The sequence below is a fragment of the Gigantopelta aegis genome, chromosome 4 (genome assembly GCF_016097555.1).
Source record: "Gigantopelta aegis isolate Gae_Host chromosome 4, Gae_host_genome, whole genome shotgun sequence".
In the NCBI taxonomy this organism is placed as follows: domain Eukaryota; kingdom Metazoa; phylum Mollusca; class Gastropoda; order Neomphalida; family Peltospiridae; genus Gigantopelta; species Gigantopelta aegis.
This window is the reverse complement of record NC_054702.1, coordinates 84,973,952-84,996,407: the sequence shown is the minus strand read 5'-3', so window position 1 is coordinate 84,996,407 and position 22,456 is coordinate 84,973,952. Positions and strand designations below refer to the sequence as shown.

Genomic DNA, 22,456 nt, shown 5'->3' with positions numbered 1-22,456 from the left:
TGTGATTCATTGATCAAAGGTAAATAAGTAAGAAACTAAACGGGTATACTAAAGAAGATCGAACATTCGACCTTATGAACGTCAGGCCGACAATCTACAACTGAGCTAAATTCTGCATTCATATAATTATTAATTCAATTAATAAAGCATGAACCATCAAAATGCATGCTATATTTGTATGTCATTATGACTGTCTGTCGGCAGTGCTGGCCACGTGGCCCAGGCTAAGTTTATAAATGCAGTGTCCTGTTATCGGTATTAAGTTCCAGGTGGTCTGGGTTTCACGATGTTTAGACTTCTCGTCCTAGGTTCTGTATTTTGTATCGTGTTTGGCCAAAAGCCTCACCCTTGTGGTAAATATTACATTATATATAATATATATAATTAATTAGTATTTTTATTACTAGCAGTGGCAAATCTAAAGGGGTTTCAAGGCTTCGAGCCTCTTATTTCATTCGATTGAAAATGTCGACATATTTGTTTTCAAGCTGATTTGCAAATTCCGATCTATGGCTCATGTTTTATATATTTTATATATTTTAGGTTTTAGTTAATAATTGCTGTACAAAATGCCAATTTTAAACCTAAATATTCTCCATAGACTTGAATGTGCACCTTCCCCATTTAAAATCACAAAGAAGATAAAGCCAAGGGATTTTCCCCTGCCCTTGCCCCACCCCATCCTAAAGATGTCAGAATGAAATCCCTTCTAACAACAAAGTAATTATGTTTGAACTTCGATTTTCTTGAAAATACATGTACTAGTAATATAAGATATAGACTACTAGAATACTTTAATGTCTATAACAGTTGTTTTACTGACCTGAAACCTTGAATCCGAGGCAGGATTATTGCATTATTTGTTCTGCTTTTCAGAGAGTCCTAAACAATTTGAGGGACGCTTCAATGTGGTAAGTAGAAATACGACTACGCTACCAGTATCATAAATTAGTCAGACATTAAAAATAAAACCTTTAATTCTCTTTCAAGGTCGAAGAAAGGTAAAACATACTACTTGGTCAAAAAGCTAAATACTTGGTATTAGTTTGCAAAACAATATGAATCCATACAACAATAAACACCTTTTTTTTTCTTTCTTTTTTGTTGACTTATGTATGTGAATGTAAGATGTTCAGTCATTATATTCAGTGTGTCTGTATTTGTTTTAGTTTGACCCAGATAAGAGCGTGTATCTGATTGGTCGCCTGTTCTACTTTTTCCCCCAGTTTGCCCCAGATAAGCGCGTGTATGTGATTGGTCGCCTGTTTTAAAGTTTTTTGTTTTTGTTTTTTCAGTTTGACCCAGATAAGCGTGTGTGTGTAATTGGTCGCATGTTCTATTTAAATTATATCTTTCAGTTTGACCCAGATAAGCACGGGTATGTGATTGGTCGCCTGTTCTAAAGTTTTTTGTTTTTTTAGTTTGACCCAGATAAGCGCGCGTGTGTGTAATTGGTCGCATGTTCTATATAAAAATAATTTTCAGTTACAAGCGCGTGTATGTGATTGGTCGCATTTTCTATTTGTTTTCAGTTTTCAGTTTGACTCAGATAAGTGCATGTATTTGATTGGTCGCATGTTCTATGAGTATATATTTTCCAGGTTGACCCAGTTAAGCGCGTGTATGTGATTGGTCGCATGTTCTATATAAAAAGAAATTTCAGTTTGACTCAGATAAGCACGTGTATTTGATTGGTCGCATGTTCTATATTATTTTTCAGTTTGACCCAGACAAGCACGTGTATGTGATTAGTCGGATGTTCTATTTTTTTTTTCAGTTTGACCCAGATAAAAGTACGTATATTTGATTGGTCGCATGTTCCATTTTTTTTTTCCAGTTTGACCCAGACAAGCACGTGTATGTGATTGGTCGGATGTTCTATGATGACACAGGTCGACGGTTCAGGGAGATTGAAGAGGTCGACATCCGAGGAGGTCGGGACTACTACGACAGACTGTATCTACACAACCTAGTAAGTACACGCACAGGTTAAGCCATCGGTCTCAGGACTGGTAGGTATTTGGTTCACAGGACTAGTTTCCAGCCATATTTAGTTTTAAATTAATAACGGCTTATTGACATGTAAGACCAATACAAAGACTTCTCTCTTCCTAATCCACCAAAATTTAGTTAAGAGTTAAACTAACAGTAAGACAAATAAATGTATGTTTGTTTTACGACATTCCAAGGAGCGATACAGTCATACCCAAGGGAACGGGTAGATGAAAGTCAATTTTCCAGTAACGGTAATATGGAGATTAATTAAACATTCTCATCCGTCTCTAATATGACAATATACTAAATATGGTGTGTTACAGTAGGGTTCTTCTGTGTATCATTAATATCATAACTGATTAATTACAGGTGGTTTAATATGTATTTTGTAATTTCTAAGACAGAACATATACCAATGCATTTATAACTCGGTCTATGACGCACTGATGGGTTAAGCCTACTGAATTATATGTGTATAATACACAAAAAACTATTTTGTTGTTTAAACGTAACAAAACAAACAAACAAACAAATAGACAGACCAAAAAAAAAAAAAAAAAAAAAAAAATGAGAAAGAGAAAGAAAAAAAAATAAACTGATTTGATCCACACACTCAGCCTTAATCAATCTTCAGTATGATTTCACTCCCCAGAACTTAGAGTATTCTTTGAACCTGAAGACCCGGAAGTGCAACGTGACGACCTTAACCCGCCCATTTGTACCGATGGCCGTGCCTCTGGATGCGCGGTATCTTACAAGCGTCACCATTGGAGCCAGTGGGCTACCAGATGAACACCTCTCATTACACATCTTTGACGGCAAAACCAAGGAAGGAAGTACGTCTATTGATTGTTCTGTAGGACGAAACACGCCACCATAAAAACAATAACAACAACCATAAGGGCGGACCCAGCAAACATTTTAGGGAGGGGACCAAGGGCAAAAGGGTACATGGAGCAACTCCCTGAAACTGGCAGTTCAATGAAAATTGTAAATAAATTCTTCAAAAACATCAACTGGGAAATCTGGACTGTGGTCAAGCCCTGCCATGTCTGAATGATAGCATATTCATAAGACAAGTAACGAGATACCTGCAAGTGATCCATTCCGTCATCCATTAACTGCAAGAGCGTTTCTATACCACTGACACAGACCATGTGGCCCTTAACTTCTTGTGACTAGTATATTTTCTTAAATTTTTATGTATGCAATGTATGTTCACAAAATTAATTTAAGTTCTTGTAAAAGTAGAATTAAAATTGTAATTATATCAACTCACCACATGGTTTTGGTGTTTGCCCACTGGCTAGAGACAAAATAGTCACTACAAGAACCACAAACATAACGGACCGTGTTCCACGTGTATATCTTCAAGTAGTCTGGTTGAATGACAACATAAGTTATCTTATCTAAAAAAAATAGGCCTGTATTAGCTGAAGTTGCATTTTGTTTACAGTTTTAAACAAAAGTGATAATAGTAGCATGTATTATTATTAAACTTACACAATGCTGGCCATTTCGGAATATTTTCAAAATAATTATTAATACTATTTTTCTCTTTTAAAGTGTAGAAAAGATTTTTGCAAGGTTCTCTCTTCTCCCGTTCTATTTTTCTTTTTTCTGTTCTTCCCCCAATCTTTTCACCTCATGAAGAAAGAAACCCGCTACTAGTATATACCGGGTATGTTTTCAGTTTTACACCTACAGCAAGTAGGGCGCTGAGAGCTAATTAAGTCAAGGTCCAGGGCTCACATACGGGTGGTAACATCTTAAGTAATTAATTTACACGTGCACGCAAACACACACATATGTACGTACACATACATACAATACATACAAAAGTCAAAATTCGAGCCCTGGCAGTTCAATGAAAATTGTAAATAAATTCTTCAAAAAGGGGCATTTTAAAGAACCCCCCCCCCCCCCCACCTAAAACAAAACAACAACAAAAAAAAGAAGAAAAAAAAAGAATGACCCCCCCCCCCCCAAAACCCACACAAAACAAAACAAAACATAAAAAAACACCCTTAGAAGAAGACCCTTACATATACACATAATAACAAACCCCCAAATACAAACAACAAAATCACACAAAAAGGTGAACACTTATTTCGCATGTTTGATAAAAGGCACAACTTAGGCTTTTATACATCTTTGTTTTATGCCTGAAGAAATAAACGACCCTCAACAAACACACCTTCAGCAATTAAAGTATCGTTACAGAAAACTAGATTCTGTCAGAACAATTATATAATTTAGTTGTAAATCAGAACATTATATAAGTAGTTGTAAAATGACTGTAATAAAGACGTTGACTAATTAATTTCAGATCCATATTTCATTCACGTGACTGCAGAGGCTTGCCTTCCAACACAAGTCTTCTTTGAAAGTCCTCAAACTGGTCGAATTCAAAGAAAGTAAGTACTATAGACAGCATAGAACTTTCTTCATGTTCACCTGGGCTACTTTGCTCCATTATATATTTACTGCACATTTACATTGTTAATTGAGTGTAATTCTGTGAAATCAAAGGCATTACAAGTTAGAGGGAGGAGGACATAGCCCAGTGGTAAAGCGCTTGCCCGATGTGCGATCGGTCAAAGTTCGATCCCCGTCGGTGGGGCCATTGGACTATTTCTATTTCCATCCAATGCACCACGACTGGTATATCAAAGGGCGTGGTATGTGCTATCCTATCTGTGGGATGGTGCATATAAAATATATTTTGCTACTAATGGAAACATGTAGCGGGTTTTCTCTCTAAGACTATATGTCGAAATTATCAAATGTTTGACATCCAATAGCCGATGATTAATAAATCAATGTGCTCTGATGGTGTCGTTAAACAAAACAAACTTTAACTTTACAGGTTAGGGCCATAGGAAACCATGTCGCTTACCCACCGTTTTGTCACAGACGTTCAGCCCGGGACCCTGCCTGAACATTAATTTCATATAGACAATAAAGAGACTGTGTCTATGTCTTCGTCAATAAGATCTGACGTTAAACAACGTCATTTGCTGTCCACGTGACTTTTTCTTGTGAAGCTGCTGAGCAGATTTGATTAGTCAAATAAAAAGTCAGCTCTAAGAATTATCTTAACTTTGTCCACGTTAATTCCAATGGCTAATCGATGCATCATTTCATTGATACACATGATGGTAATAAAAGAACATAAAATAGTTATTTACAATATATAATATATCTCATTATCAAAATTTACTGTTAGTTATGTTTGTTTGTTTTTTTGTTTTTTTAATTTAGTTTATTCAGATTCAACAGATAATATATGTGTTATGCTGTTTTCTGTTTCCAGCATCTATGACGTCACCTTGGGACTAAGAGACCCGGATGCATTTATTCCTCCGCGAGAGTGTGTCACTGTGTGATGTGTGCGCTGTATTGTCATGCATTGAAAATAAATGTATTTTACCAAGGCCACTGTGGGATGTTGTAGTTTTTAATTGTATGGTATTAAAAGCGTTGTAAAGATACGAACATATTCCACGTGCATCATTGCCATCAATATAATAGTACTCGTAGAATAGAATCGAATGTACTAGGTGCTTAAAGGTATTCGCAGTGATAGAATTTTTTTAATTTTCTATGCTTTTTATACAGTTGTGGAGCACTGGCTAGAACGAGAAATAGCCTAAATGGGCTTACAAAAAAAGAGAGAACATAACATACATAAATGTTAATCCACCATGGTGTTATTCTAAGCCATTAACCTCTGTTCAGGAGAGAAATAAATGCGCGTACCTTGCATTGTCGTATATATTGACTACAATTAATCGTTCCATCGAGTGGTACAAACTAAACACCCATAAACTCCAACCAGGACCCGAACGTGATACCGAGGTAACTCGTCGAACTGCAAGCATGGAGCATGTCAAGTAGTACCATACCGAAATGAAAATACTGCAGCTTCAACATTCATTTTATCATCATTTATGTTTTGATGTTCTAATTAAAAAATGGCTTTGTCACTGTGTTATATGAATGTGGCGTCTTTAAAAAATTAATTCGTACACAAATAATAAAATTAGAAAAAACCCTCATAGACATTGAATTTGCAATGTGCTTACACGTGTAAACAGAGTCGCCTTCAATATGACTTGATTTCTACTTTATCACATATAGGAACTAGTTTTATGAAATAGGTCATTTCACAAAAATCTTGCAAGTTGACTGTCCGCAGCTAGATACTATCTAGAGAATGTGCAATTCAACTGACTGCCCCCCCCACCCCCCCATTCCGCAAAATATAATCTATAGATTCTTCAGTAAAACAACTTTAAAAATAATTGTACTAGCAAATTAAATTATTCAATTGTAATTTTATATGTACATATTATGCTGAACGTATTATGTATGCATTACAAAGCAAAAGTTAAGTTTTGTGCTTTTTTGTGTATTTGTTTTGTTTGTTGTTGTTGTTTGTTGTTTTGTTTTGTTTTTGCGGGAAACCACCATTATGCAATTTTAAGACCTGCTCCTTTAATGGCCTTGTCGATTTTTTGGTTCCCGATGTGGTGAAGCATAAAAGCAGACAATTTCCCTCCTCTGTGAACTAGAATTAGATGAACAAAGGAAATTATTCAGGCTAGTCAAATGAGTGGTTTGTGCCATTTGTCTTAGAACTAATCAATAGTTATTACGTGTTAAAATGTATATATATAGTTTAGCAATTTGGTAAATATGCTTAAATAAAAGAACAATCGTGACTTACAAAATAAAACCAGACACTGGATTTAATTAAGGCATCATTTGTCAGCATACGTAACAGGATATTTTCAATACAAAATGAATGTGTGACTGTCACGTCGTTAAATGGTGCTTTGGATTTCATACACGAAAACGTGTCATTAGATTATAGAAGCTGGGTTGGGAGCTGTTTTGTTTCTAGCCTCCATCATCAATAGAATAAAATAACCTTTTATTATTATTAATGTGTTTTTTTTTTTAATTTCTCTCACAGAAACCTCAGGTATATCGCTCCTTGTTGCAGACCATGTTGTCGTCACAAAATGGTCTGTAATACTACTCAACACATGTCGACGCATGTGCTAAAATTCGTGGCACCGATGACCCAGTTATACAAGTACTGTAGTACGTGTTAAAAAGTACACGTTCGCTGATTCAGCACTGGACGGTATTCCAGCTAGTAACACATTGGGTTCGCATCCTGATGCCGGTTAACAACTCAGTGGATAGGTGTAAGCCCAGGGCCGCAGCTGGTTATTGACATTGACGTTTTAAGTATATAACATCCCTGAAATGGCTGCAAAATGATATTTCAGAGCCTCTAGTTTACAAAATTTCCCGGGGAGCATACCCCCGGAGTCCTTAGCGCCTTCCATGCTCGTTCGTTTCAAAAATATCATCTGCCTAAACCCCCGCCCCACCCCCCCCCCCACCCCAAGCTTAGCTACGGCCCTGAAGCACGAGTTATCTCTATGCATGATTAATTATGATATAGTTCCTGTGCACAGATCATGGGAGCGCAGACTCAAACTTTGTTTTTTGTTTGGTGAAGAGGGAGGTCGAGTCTATTTAATAGTTATTATAATAATATCCTAATTATAACAGAACACTGAATAACATTTAAATAATTAATGCATTGAAATTAATTGAAAAACAACAAATACATGCACATATACAATATACATACTACAGTCTTTGAACAAAAATATTGTGTTTATTGAAGGGGGTCGAACAATCGAACCATTGCACTTTATGCCAAGGTCAGTCTGTCATCTCGACGGTTGCGTTGTAATTTCACCAATCCTTACTTACAACGGGTGCGCTCAGATTAACAACTAATGGGTTTTACGACGAGAATCGAGTTGTAAGAGCGCTCTGACTAGCAACTGGACAGTCGTAGAAGTCGTGAGAGCAGAAGGTTGGCAAACGTTGTGCTGACAGTTGGTAGTCTGACACTAGCATTAGACGAGCGTTATACCGACTGGACTCAATCCGACCCCTACACCCATATACACTAGAAATGGACCAGTAGTAAACCTAAAAAATCTCCAAAAGTCTATCAGAGGTTCATTCATGTAGGTAGTACAATACCAAATAACTTCCGGCTGGGTCAAAGTTCGAGGTGCACCGAACTTTTGATAGAGAAGTGAACACCACAAGTCCTGTGATTGGTTATAAATGTGAGTGTGTTGGTTGTAAAAAATAATAGTTTCATCTGGGTAAAATAAATGTGCAATTTTATTTCATCTAGTACCAATGTGTCAAGTAGCCTTGTGCTTGAAACATGTATGGGGTACCTGTAAAAAAAAGTACTCAAATTTTGTGCGAAACTAGGGTAGTCATAGACGCTACCCGTTATCTCAGAAACGAGCAGCTTGACCCCCATTTTTTTATGATTCACTTTAAGTGTAAGGGGTGGTAGTATTTATATCTGTGGCGTTTATGTCGGTTGATACGTTGCAGGTAGGAGTTTTAGCCGCATATGTTACTATTGTCGTCTATGGGATTTGATTTGGTAGTATACACCCTGTAGCCAAAAAATGAAAATTGTATTAAAATATGGCTATGCACTAATTTAAAATTTAAAGAATATTTTGTATATAATCCCCTTTTCGACCCAGTAGAACGAGCTCACGATATGATCTGCATATGATAAGAATCCAAGAAATACTGCATGACACAGTTTATAATCAGCGAGTGGAGATAAGACTTCAAGTCACACTTGGACCCGGGACCTACAGCCATGAAACTGCTCGTCTTCACCCTCTGTGTGGTTTTTGTCGCGGCACAAAAACCACACCCTTGTGGTAAGATTTCTCATTACATGGAACGATAGTCGACGATTACTTTCGCATCTTTCTTAGCCAGTATTAAAGCGACTATGCCATACCTATAAAGTATGGAGAACATATATGGAACAGTAGTTTTTGCTTGGAAAAAAAGGCTTTTCCAATGCAGTCATTCAGTTAAATATATGTTATATGTACTTTTTTGTTTGTTATATATACATTTTTATTCTTGTAAAACAAGAAATTGCTTTACTTTTTATACTTAATATAAGTATATAAGTTCTTGGAAATAGCGGAGGTATATACAAAAATTTATATTTTGGCTAACAGTAAATATTTACGAAATATATTGAAGTAAAATAAGTTCTGACTTGTTTGTTACTTTTTAATAGTTTTTAATGTATCTACTCTAAATGCAGAATGACATCTGACAAATAGCATAGTTCATTATGAATAAAGCTTCATATCAGGTTTACAATTAATTGGGTCGACTAATTGTCTCTGTTGTCTTTGACATAAATGCGAAAACATTGTTAAAATATTAGGTAGCTTACAGAAGCATCAGTCAGTTTCTTTAAATACTAGTATATATTTTTATTTAAAGTTATAAATACTCATTTATTAACACCATATTAATTTATATTGTAGTATTATAGAATTACAGTATTATATCTGTTGTTTTGTTGTATTTAGAGAGTCCTAAACAATTCGAGGGAAGATTTGGCAGAGTGAGTAAAAACTGATTTATTGACTTATTTTCAAATTGCAAATCTTTAGTATTGTCAATCTACACTGGCAAAATGCACTAGCATTAAGTGCTTTTTAGACGCAAAAAACACAAACAAAAAAACACAAAAACAAACAAACAAACAAACAAACACAATTCCCCATCCCTACCCCCGAAACCTACCTAAACAAAACAACTCCAAAACAAGCAACAACAACAATAACCTAAAAAAAGAATGAAAAAAGAAGCAAAACAAAAAGAAACAGCAAATAAATAAATAAATAAATAAATAAATAAATGAATATATAAATAAATAAATAAATAAACCAGGTCATGATCAGCCTGTTATGTATACAAGTATATTTCCACAAGTGAATATGGAATTGTTTTACCGATGGACAGGTCGTTAAAGATAGGTTCCAGCCAAGGAAAAACTACCATTTTTCCCTATCAAAGTTTTCTCAGTGGGTATCTCATCCTGAACCATTGCTCTTTGAAATTAGCTTTTGGGCCACTTAAAATTTGACGTAAACTCCAAGATGGCTACAGACATTCAAAATGGCCGCCAAATTACCTGAATCCATACTTCTGAAGATTCCCTTTGCTCTATCAATTAATGTTTTGTGTCTAATGTTGGGTTTACATGTAATAACACAACCTACCGAACACCGCAAACAACCCTGTAGAGTTGTATTCCTTTTGGTGTTACTGATCTAAAAAATACATTGACTAAAACAATTTGTTTGTAATTATCTATTAACAATGTTTAAAGTAAAATTCATGTTTAAATTTTTAATGTTTAGTCAATATATACAGTGTTACATGCATTTCATTGTAGTTTGATCGAGTGAGGAAGCTCGAGGTATTTGGAAAATTTGCGTATGACGACATTAACCGACGATACCGCGAGTTTGAGTTCATTCAGACCGGAAGTAAGTCGGAATTTTACGACAAGCTCTTCTTACACAATGAAGTGAGTAAAACTTTAAAGTTTACACATTATATACTACCGATAGTCTATTAAGTAAGATAACTGACTAGAATAGCATATTTGGTTTCAAATAATATAAAATACGTTAGCCGATGATTAATAAATCAATGTGCTCTTGTGACTTCGTTCAACAAAACAAACTTTTAACTTTATAAAATACGTTACAAATATTTTTTTAAGTTCCTAATTAGTTATTACTTGATTTTTCTAAAATATATATACATATAGCAAATTTGAATGAAAATACTATATATATTTCAAAGTCAATTATTAGACGACCAAAAGAGGGGTGATCAAATTGTCATCGGTCTAATTAGTAAAGGACCGTGTGCATGACCGATACATAGCCAGTGAAGTAGGCATCTTGAAGTAGGACTTCAGAACACTCAGACAAATGTGCTGTCCCTGACGAAGGTTTCACGTAAGGTGTGCTGTTCCATCAGAACAGTGCACCTGCCCATACGCCGCTGGTCACCGTGGCGGCACTGCATGACTGGGGCTTCCAGCTGATCAATTACCGACCCTATTCCTCAGATCCAGCACCGTCTGACTTCTATCTATTTCCTAATCTGAAAAAAAGACGTTAGCAAGCGGGTATTCTGTAACTGATAACAATGTTATATCCACTGTTGAGACGTGTGTTGACCAACAGGACAAATCCTTCTACAGAGGGATCTAACAATGCAGTGCCGTTAGAACATGCCAGGGGACTACCTTGAAAAATAACAGTCCGTCTTGTTGAGACAGATAACTTTGATCACTCCTCTTATAAAATGTACATATCACCACTGGCGTAGCCAGGATTTTGTATTGGGGTGGTGGGGGTGGGGGCACACTATGTATGTATGTATGTATGTATGTATGGGCCCCAGTGCCTCACCCCCCCCCACCCACCCCCCCACCCCCGCTACGCCACTGCATATCGCATTGCGTTATAATATAATATCATATCGCGTCACATCACATCATAACATATATCACATTTTGTCATATATCATATATGTCATAAATGATATTATGTATCATGTTATTGTTATTTTATCCTGTTATAGGGCTTTGAATACTCCATGAATCTCCGAACGCGAATCTGCAACAAGACAGCGATCACGTGGCCATTCCGACCATATGCGGTACCTCCCGACGCCAACTTCCGTGGCACGAGCGTCCTGGGACCCAGCAACCTTGGACGGCAGCATGTGACCATCAACATTTTTGATGGGAAAACACCAGAAGGAAGTAAGTTCTTTTTTTTGGTCATGGTTTTCATAAAAATACGCGACGGAGAAAATCCCTGTTTTTACATCTTTCTACTCACAGTACTGGTTGTAATCCATGTAAAACGAGTAGTGATTCGTTTGGTAGTAATACAAATATCAATTAACGTTGTTATTTAAATTCAGGCAATTTCGTTTAATTCGGGCAAAAATAAGCCTGCCCCACCCCCGTACAAAAGTAGGAGACCGTACGCCTATGATGGCAGTATTTTGTTCCTTTTATGTGAGGCATTAGCTTATTAAAGATCTATATTCAATATTTAACCTTGTGTTTGTAATAAAATATGCTAACGTATTTTAGCTTACTAAATTAATACACTTGTGTTTTAAAGGGGCATGAAAGTTGCGTGATGACCAAATTATTTACTACTAGTAATTTGGTTTGTGCAATGTAAAGATTATACCTCGAATGACATGCCGACGAAATTTGCATCAAATAAATTTATTGACTACTATTTACATATCTTTATTATGGCAAAATCAAATATATGTGATCGACAGGTTAACAAGTGATGTAACAGCAAGAATGTAAATAGCATTTCCATATTACCATGACTTCTTCGTTTATTTTATCAAGTCATTTTCACTAGTTCCAGTATATTAAAAATCGATAATCAACCATATTATTTTATATTGAAAGTATAGAATGAAATAGTAGTAAATGTGCTGTATTCGACAGAGATTTCACTATTGATGTATTTCAAACCTAATATTACGACCTAACGTCTGACTAAAGGCGACGACACACAATACGAGTACTTCGTACGAGAATAGCGCATTGCATAAAAACCGACAAAATCATAATGTTTGTCCTATTACAATTAATGGGCTATTCACTTGGCTATTCCCGTTCGCGGCACTCGTATCGTGTAGCTTTTCTGTACATTAACAATAAGTTCACTGTTACTGTTTTTCAGACATATACTACGCAATAACCACCGGCGAAGATTGTTATCCAGTGACATTCACTTTCTTTGACAAGAAGACAGGAGAGACTGACCGCGAAAAGTAAGTAGCAAAATAGCTTGGCGCTTAACATATATTTACACAAAACGAACGTGCTCTAAAGTATCTCAAAGGTTACCATGATAATTATACAGAAAGCAAATGCTGTTCAAAGCAAGAAGACTATGGCTCAATATGAAGATAAAATAAAATTGGCATGTCCGTTATTATTAGTATTTATATTTGAGTTACAAAATTTGTCATTTTTATCTTTACAAAGAAGACAAAAACCGTTATTAATGCTATCATATTTGACTTAACAGCTGCGTAGGGGAAGGAAAGAAATCTCAGCCCATTGTGTAACCTACTGCTATAATGTCATTAAATGGTATCAGAGATATATGGTTATTTGTTTATGCATGGTCTATACAGGTAGTTAAATAAGACACCCACTGCCGTCATGTAGGCTACTTCTTTCGCGAACACCTCATATCATCACGGTTTTGACAGTGATTCATGAGTGCATGTCAACACAGCTATATTTATTGCAATGAGCTGTATCCTGTGCTAGTCTTGATCTACTAAACTAGTATGGGAGTGGCAGTCGTCTTTGAGCGATCAGGATGGATGTATTGTCCAGTGAAGAATATCCTCAGGGTTGGCTGTCCTGCTGTGGACGAGGCACTAGATAAATATTCATGAAATCAACCACTATTTTGCCAAATTCCCATTCGACTCTGCGTTGTGCACAAATCTGATTCTAATCATGGATAACGTCGTTTTCGGTGTATTTTTCATATACATATTACATGTGAAGGTGGAAGTGAGAGTGGAACAATATATACTCTAGAGTCTTTGATATTTATCAGCGAGAATGCATATGAACTTCTGCATATATATTTCAGACATAGTCATGTGAAGGCAGGGGTGAGGGTGGACCAAGTAGGGACTATATTGCCCCAATCAAAATATATTCCCACATTCATTTAGTTCTGTCAATGAGAATACGAACGAACTTCTACTGGTGTCAGACATATTACATTGGATCATGCATAGTTGAGTGTTGATTATTCTTAAGTATGTATATGTATGTATGTATGTATTGATGTATGAATATCTATATATTGTATGTGTGTCGAGGTTGACTGTTACATACATAGATATTAACGCACTGGCGCAGGGAATAATCGCCCGCAAATTGCAGACTAACCACGATGCTCTCTGAGCTATTGAGGCATCCATGTATGTATGTATGTACGTACGTATTTTTGAACAATGTATGGATATAATGCAAAGAAAAAAAAAGAAAAAAAAAGATATGTGTATTACTCAATGATAATTATTGTTATTATGTTTATGATGATATGTCAAATGTTATCATGCTGTTACTCAGTGATAATTATACGAAAGTCAATATTTATCATGTAAATTAATGTCAGTGTTATTTCTCAATAGTTGGTCAATGTTACGTTGTATTACTCAGTGGTATGTAATTGCCTTCACGTTTGAAATGATTTTCACTTATTTGTATACCCATTTTCATGTCATATTTTAAATGCAAACATAAAAAACTTATATGTTTATCTTTTCATTTATTAGCTTCTTCGATATTTCTTTGGGGATTTCTGACCCCGAGGCGTTCATTCCACCACGTGGCTGTCCCCCGTGAGCCGTTCAAGTCAGCAGACAAAACGACTGACAGTATTCACCAACCAAGACTGTCGTTACATGTTCCACACAATCTGTTTTCAGTTTGCTAATTGAACTCAATAAAAAGCGTACAATGAACTAAAAACTCTGTTTGTTCTAATTATATTATGTTATATTTAAATCTTCATATATTCATATGTATGTATGTATGTATGTATGTATGTATGTATGTATGTATATGTATATGTATATGTATATATATATGTATATGTATATGTATGTATGTATGTATGTATATGTATATATATATATATATATATATATATATATATATATATATATATATATAACAATTCTAACATAGCCTCCTCGCTGTAAGGTCATCTTCTAGTGTAGGCTTCCAAACGTTTATGTACGTATGGAAACCTCCTCCTTTCCTGTAGTTCTCGCCATGCAAAACAGGAGTGGCGACTATAATTAGGCCATTAACCTCATAAAGCTACAATAGCATAAACGGCTTTTATATTTTATATGCTCCTATTTTAGAACCACCAATAACAAAAAAATAGGGCTGAGCACACGAATGCAACTTATGGTCGTGTTTATATTAACTCAGATTAAGCACGCAGCCCTGGGTACGCAACACGACTGCCATGGCTGACTGTCCAAGACAAATTAATCTGTTAATATAGGACTTAACTATAGCTGGGGCCTGAGGGCAGCATTGAATCTATCAAAAACAATGTTATGGTAAAAGCTTATAACAATCCTCCTACAGAAAAGGTAGGAAGGATGTATAGTGATGGGGAGTGACACCTCTCCTATGAACGAGGCACATGACAGTGGTTCTTAGAAACAACCACGACCTTCTCAAACAGTCCTTTTGACCCACCCTTATACAGAAATTTCGTTTTGAATACAATAACGGCTGCTAAGTCTGCTTTGAATTTACCCCATGTTAGTGTTGGTGTTCCCTATAGTGATTTTAAATATCATATTAACCAATATATAGTTTTGACTTAAACAAGCTTCATTCTGTCAAATCAGTCCTGGGAGAGTGGCAGTCATCCTACAGGCGGTGCAGGAAGGATGAAGTAGTCTTACGCCGTGCCCGTATTGGCCATACATATTTGACCCATTCATTTAGTTTAAAGAAGGACCCTCCTCCTCAGTGTCAACATTGTCAATGTACACTGTGGAGTGTAATCATCTGAAGCCGATGAGATATGATATATTTGGCAACATAAATGTTATGGAATCTTTTAAATTCCACCTTGAACTAATTTTAAAGGGACATTTAAAGGGCAGAGTTTGCTACATTGTAAGATGTTTCCGAAAAATAAAATATTTCTACGATTAAACTTACATATTAAATATATTTTCTTGTTTAGAATATTAGTGTCTGTATATTCAATGTGTTTCTGGCCGTCTTAATATTTGTAAGAAGCCCAAACTGGATTGTCTTCAAATAATTTCGTACGTACGAAAAAAAAATATTTTAGGAAATAAAATGAAATTTAACCTAGTACAAATATTAGAACGATCAGAAACACGTTTAATAATGTAATTACAATCGTTAAAAAGTCTCTGTTAATCGATAACATCTTAAAAATTGCAGCAAACTCGGGAATGTCCCTTTAAAGTTTTTAAAACACGATGAGGGTGGTGATAACAACCTCTAGAGAATAGGTTATAGCCTCGGGGGGGGGGGGGGTGGGGGGGGGGGGGGGGGGGGGGGGGGGGACACAAGTCCTATTTTTATTTTTATTTGCAATCTAAAACTGATCTACTGAATGATGTACGTCTAATTTTAAAAATATTTCAATTAGGCTGTGATTCAAACGGTGTAAATTGGATATAATTCCTCCAGTCATCTTCCTCCAGTTCTCCTTTCATCCCTTCGGTAGAAGACCACAGTTATTTGTGAATCTTCAGCTGAGATCTATACATGCGAGCCCCTGGCATCCTAAATGCACACCTATGGTTTAAAAATAAAGATAGTTGAGGTATTTCTAGTCTCAAGGGAATTACAAAAAGGATCATAATTATAAAGTGGACTCATTTAAAATATTTTTAGTTAAATGTTTTTTGTTACTTTCATCATAATGTGCCCAAACTGCATGATTTTGGGTGCATTTTTGACAATGTTCACGCCCATACAAACCACACCCAAGCGGGAGTTGGCGGATATCACACATATATTTATGGAAACTTTGCTGATCAAACCTTACCAAAAATCTCATTTGAATAACGGTTTAGCTATTAAATGTTTCACAATATCAGCTTGTTTGAAAATTACACAAATTGATCGAGCCCCACTTTTATCACAATGAAAACCCGGTGTATGAATACAGCTAAACCGTTTGCACTGCTGGTGACAAACCAATTGTCATTATTAAAAATAACTCCGTGACTATCACTAACCTTAAGAATTTACTTCCTATTCTAAATAATTAGCCTTCAAACATGGATCTGTACAAAACCAATAAGCGAACCTGTCTTTTGTTGCATCTGTTTATCTACCTTCGTTCATTTATTTTCTGTCTGAGGGCGGGATCTAGCGGAGTTGGTAGAGCGTTTACTTGAGATGCTTGGGTCGATGAATCAAATTCCCTCGGTGGACCCATTCTCTGATTTGAGTTTTTCCCGTCCCAACCAGTGTCAGACTGATATAGGAAACGCCGTGGTATTAGCTGTCCCGTCTGTGTGACAAAACACATAAAATACCCCTTACTGTTAATAGCACGTTTTCTTTGAAGACTACGTGTCAGAATTACCAAATGCTCTAGTGTTGTTGTTAAACAAAACAAACTAACTTTCCTGTCTCTTTTTTTTGTAGTTTTTCCCCCCACCATTTATGTGAACAGCTATATTGTGTGTGTGTGTGTGTGTGTGTGTGTGTGTGTGTGTGTGCGTGTCTGTATGTCTGTCTGTCTCTCTCTCTCTTTCCCCTGCGTGTGCTGTAACCTCACCGTGGTGCAGGGGTGTAACATTCTCTTTGAGAATGGCCAATACAGCACAAAATTGAAGTTTTGAGTAAAATTCAGTATCCGTAAAATTCTGTGATATTTGTGTTTTTGTACAGTTCTTTACACTGTTTTGTTTAAGTCTTGAATTTTTATATTGATGTTGATCATCACTTTATTTATTTGCATTACCATAGTTTGACACCCAATAGCCGATGTTAAACATTCATTCATTCATTCATTCATTCATCCATTCTCTCTCTCTTTATCTCTGTGTGTGTCACAGTTTATGATATGAGACATGAATAAAACAACAGAAAGTAGAGTACAAGGATACTATGTGGGAAATATACCACCAGTCAAACCGATAAGATATACTTGAATCCAGGCCGGTTCTATCTAACTTTGGAAAGTAGGTCACGGAAGCCATTTTGTCTCCTCGAAGATTCAGCCAAGATGGACGTCGTGCTCGCCCTGTTGGTGACTCTCACTGCTGTCCTCGCCCAGGAACCCAAACCTTGTGGTCTGCTTGTTTATTTATTTGTTTATTATTTGAAAAGCAATTAGCATAGCCTACATGTAATGCATCAATAGTATAGTGAACCAGTTTAACGGATGAACCAATCGTTAATGTGACAGTTTAATTTAATTTTAATTATATTTCATTTTATAACATTTCAAAATACAAATAATATTTATAATAATATGTATGTATGTATGTATATATATTTATATTTATTAGCATTTTGGTAACCTACTGTAGTGTGTACACATTTAAAAATATTGTCATTTTGTGTGTCAGTGTATAAATGAATAAAGGCATCGTATGGATAAAGACATTAATTAAAGAACTTTGCTTCAGCAAATTCAGTTAGATATTCACAAGCTCAGAATTCAGGGTGGGTTTTTGGTATTGTTTATCAAAGAGAAGTTGTGAGACATTAGCATAATTTGAAAACAGAGTAGATTGGCTTATCTACAATCTCAGCTACAACACACCATAAAATTACATCCATTTGTTTTATAGTTAATCGATTTTTTCAGTTGTATTTATGACCAAATTTATTGATTGTTTTATCTTTCAGAAAGTCCAAAGCAGTTCGAAAGTAGACTTGTTACGGTAAGCTGACCATTTAATTAATAGTGAGTTTTTTTAATTGATTCAAATTATATTCAAATATTAAAAATACATTTTCATCTGTGCAAGTTTGCGCTCATCTTTAGCAAATACTTGGTGTCACTACGCTGTATAGTTATGATTTATAGCTGTTTCCTATTGAACTACAGATGTCATGTACATAAATACTGTTCTGAAAAATAACATTTAAGTTGCCATTTTTATTACTGAAAAGTGTATAAAAAAGATACATAGGAGAAATATAGCGGTTTTGATTAATCATTCGGTAATCTATTAATATCGTTAAATAAAACTAAACCGTTCTCTAGAGAGAGAGACCATGTTTACTGTCAGCAGGCACGTGTACAGGGGAGGGTTTCCGGGGATCGAAACCCCTCCCTGCTCAAGTATATATTTTCTGGAGGAGCACGACTTGACATCGTTATAAATGTCGGTTGCAACAGTCTTGACCCCGCCATGCTAAAATTCCTGCACACGCACCTGATCATATTTGTCAACTTCCATTTATTTGCAGGTAGATCCGTCCAAGCAGTTTATTCGGTTTGCGTACGTCAGTTACGATGGCGTGGACAGACGGGTGAGAGAGGAGGTGGAGATTGAGGAAGGTGGGAAGAAACAATTCTACGACTTCTTCTACCTGCACAATATCGTTAGTATGCAACGTAACGTTTACATAATACCAGCGAAGTATGACAGGTTTGCAAACACTTGTAGGCATGTAGAACCGACATATAAAGTGGGGTGGGGAAACACTATAGTGGACGATCGTGTCTTAATTACAAAGCAATCAGGATTCCCCAGGATAATTCAAAGCGCCTTTCAACAGTGTTAAGGTTACACTCCACCATTAATTACTCCACGCAGTTCAATATCATTTCTATGTAAGAATATATTGTGTAAGAGAGGTTCATGTGACTACTCGTTTTAGGGAATGCTCTCCTTGACAACTATCGTGCAAAAAAAATCATGCCAGAGCACCGCCTCATGTTGCTGTTATGCAAGGGGCAATATACCATACGCACAGCTGTTGTTAGTTAACACTTTACATTACAAGTAATTTCAAACCAATGGGTTATTTAAATACTACAGAGGTCAACCTACATGTAATCATGAAAGAAAGATTTCCAAATGTAAATAAGAAGTTTGTATTATTTTTAAGAGGAACTATTTTCTAAACCAGATTGTATTAAACTGTTACCACAAGTAATGACATGACACATGGTGGTGTGGTGCCTTCAAAAAGAAGTAGAAGGGGAAAAACAAAACAAAGAAACAAACAATCAAAAACAACAACAAAACGTTATTTCCGTATATGCCCTAGATACTATAGAATTACATGTAACAGTGTTCACGTTTAGTTGTAAAACTTAAAAAGCAAATAACAGAATAATGAATGTCTTTATTCTGTATTTTACAATATTAAGAATATGATTTGAAACAAACTAACCATAGCTTGCTTTGACCACATACCGTAATTCACATTACTAGTTCATAGTTGTTGGGGTTTTTCAGGGTGTAGAATACAAAGTGAATCTGCTCACCAAACAGTGCAACAAGACGGCCTTGACCCGTCCATTCATCCCATGGCACGTGCCGTCTGACGCCAAATTCCAGTGGGAAGGCAACATTGGTCCAGTTACAGGAGAACACGTCACTCTTGTTCAGTTCACCGGCAAATTTGAAGAGAGTAAGAATAAAAAAATTGCCAAGTCAGCTGTTTAATATTTATGTTTACAGTTGGTTTAACCGCATAATATGTTTTCAGATGATTTTACCACGCATGTTTTCATTGCAATTGACCACATAATTTAAAGGTATATGTTTCCGTTTAGTTTTCAGTTATTTACCATATTTCTAAAAAAAAAATCATTTCGCTTAACCATTCATTTTTTATAGCTGGTTAAACCACATAATAACAAGTGTTTTCAGATGATTTAATCACGTGTATTATGTGTTTCAGATGGATTAACCACGTTTAGTTAGTCTAATTATGTAAATGTTTTCACTTGGTTAACCACGTATATCATTTTGGATAGTTTGACCTCGTATGTCTTTCAGATGGTTTAACCACGTTATTGTTTCCAGAGGGTTTAATCACGTATACGTTTTTAGTTGGCTGGTATAGTTTACCAGTCACTGCTTCAGTATACTATGAACATTTTCGAAAATATATAGTTCAAGCAGAATATTTCCAATGTACCAAAACAATTGAACAAATTTTGTATTTACAAAATGGTTTTGTGTGTAAGGAAATGAGCCATGCTGAGCAATATTATGTTTGCACTGAGTGATAATATTACTGTTTTATTTCTAACTTCATTTGATCTCGGTCTTGTGTTAATATACTGCTACTAATAAGGGAGGGTCACTGTACATTCTATCCCATATGTCGACTTGGTTTAGGTATATGATGAGAATCGATGACGTTGCACGCTAGGATTTGATTATGTTATATAACAACATTAAATTCACGTTGGGGGTGAGACGTAGCCCTGTGGTAAAACGCTCGCCTGGTGCGCGGTCGGTCTAGAATCGATCCCCGTCGATCGGCCCATTGGACTATTTCTCGTTCCAGCCAGTTTACTGCATAAACTTGTATATCAATATTTATGTGCTTTCCTGTCCGTGTGATGGGGCATATAAAAGATTTCTCGCTACTAATGGAAAACTGTAGCGGACTTCCTATCTAAGGCTATATGTGTCAGCATTACCAAATGTTTCACTTGCAATAGTCGATGATTAATAAATCAATATGCTCCAGTGGTGTCGTTAAACAAAAGAAACTTTAACTTTATCTTTACGTTTATATTTCTCGTCCATGCACTGTAATTATTTCTTCACGTAAAGTTCTCCATACCCTGTAATTATTTAGTTATATGTTGGAACCGAGATATTGCATAACAAATTTCACACAGGATCCGTTTGGTTTTAGACTTCTACGCCATGACTGTGACTAGTCCCGACTGTGTGATGATCCGTATGGATTTCTACAGCAACAGAACTGGTTTCGTTCAGTCTGAGTAAGTCTTTAACAAAACACATGTTTACATGTATAGATCTGCATTGCCCATGATGCTAGTCTTAGACTATCAACTGGCACGACAGTTGGTCAACTCGACAGTTATATTGTAATCCCCCCCCCCCCCCCCACACACACACACACAAGTTACGGCGGATGTGCTCAGATTAACAATTAATTGGTCTTAGAAATTGTATGCGACGAGAATCGAGTTGTAACAGCGTCCAGACTAGTAATTGGACAGTCGTAGAAGTCGAGAGATAGGCGAGCTGACCAACTTCGTTGTGACAGTTGGTAGTCAATGCATTCATTCACCAGTTCAACTATTCACCCGTCATTCCATCCGTCCATCAATTTACCCATCCATCCAAGCATCCACCCTCCGTCGCTCCCTCCCTCCTTCCATCCATTCATCTATCCATCTCCCTCCCTCCTTCCTTCCTTCCATCCATCCATCCATGCATCCATGCATTCATCCATTTTTCCATCCATCCTTCTCGATTGATCCGTATCTACGTTGCTTATATGTGTCTGTCTCTCTACTGTCTGTTTGGACAAGCTTTTAAAATATATGTAAACTTAATGCATTTATTGTTTTAATTAAAAAGAAACTAATTTTTGTAAATCTTGTTTCAGTTTCTACGATATGACTCTTGGTATTCATGACCCGTCTCACTTCATCCCGCCACCTGAGTGCCCACCATAAACAAGTTACATCGCGTGACCTGCGTGAAAACTGTGTAATAAAGATTCTATTCTATTCTAGTTTTGAAACAGTTTCTTTATTCCTTATTTACCTTTTGCTACAGTATTGAAGTACCGTTTAGCATATGCTATGATTTATTTACGGAAACATGCCTGGCAAAGAAACTTTTAATAGTTGCTTATAATGGTTTAGATTTGTTGAATGAATGAACGAAGAATGAATGAATGAATAATGAATGAATGAATAATGAATGAATGAATGAGTGAATA

At 36.1% G+C, this 22,456-nt stretch overlaps 3 protein-coding genes across 3 annotated transcripts; all 3 read left to right on the top strand.

The window, feature by feature from the left end:
• The first annotated feature begins 279 nt into the window (after positions 1-279).
• LOC121372327 (mammalian ependymin-related protein 1-like) lies at positions 280-5,436 on the top strand. The gene is made up of 6 exons (XM_041498623.1): positions 280-353; positions 877-911; positions 1,838-1,972; positions 2,648-2,831; positions 4,325-4,412; positions 5,312-5,436. The coding sequence occupies exons 1-6, from the start codon at positions 287-289 to the stop codon at positions 5,382-5,384; spliced, it is 582 nt and encodes a 193-aa protein (XP_041354557.1). The 5' UTR covers positions 280-286; the 3' UTR covers positions 5,385-5,436.
• Positions 5,437-8,674: 3,238 nt separating this feature from the next.
• Positions 8,675-14,503, top strand: LOC121370294 (ependymin-like). The gene is made up of 6 exons (XM_041495432.1): positions 8,675-8,789; positions 9,465-9,499; positions 10,337-10,471; positions 11,542-11,725; positions 12,681-12,771; positions 14,308-14,503. The coding sequence occupies exons 1-6, from the start codon at positions 8,726-8,728 to the stop codon at positions 14,375-14,377; spliced, it is 579 nt and encodes a 192-aa protein (XP_041351366.1). The 5' UTR covers positions 8,675-8,725; the 3' UTR covers positions 14,378-14,503.
• Positions 14,504-17,749: 3,246 nt separating this feature from the next.
• On the top strand, positions 17,750-22,241 carry LOC121372398 (mammalian ependymin-related protein 1-like). The gene is made up of 6 exons (XM_041498700.1): positions 17,750-17,847; positions 18,410-18,444; positions 18,977-19,111; positions 19,975-20,149; positions 21,395-21,482; positions 22,118-22,241. The coding sequence occupies exons 1-6, from the start codon at positions 17,781-17,783 to the stop codon at positions 22,185-22,187; spliced, it is 570 nt and encodes a 189-aa protein (XP_041354634.1). The 5' UTR covers positions 17,750-17,780; the 3' UTR covers positions 22,188-22,241.
• The last annotated feature ends 215 nt before the right edge of the window (positions 22,242-22,456 follow it).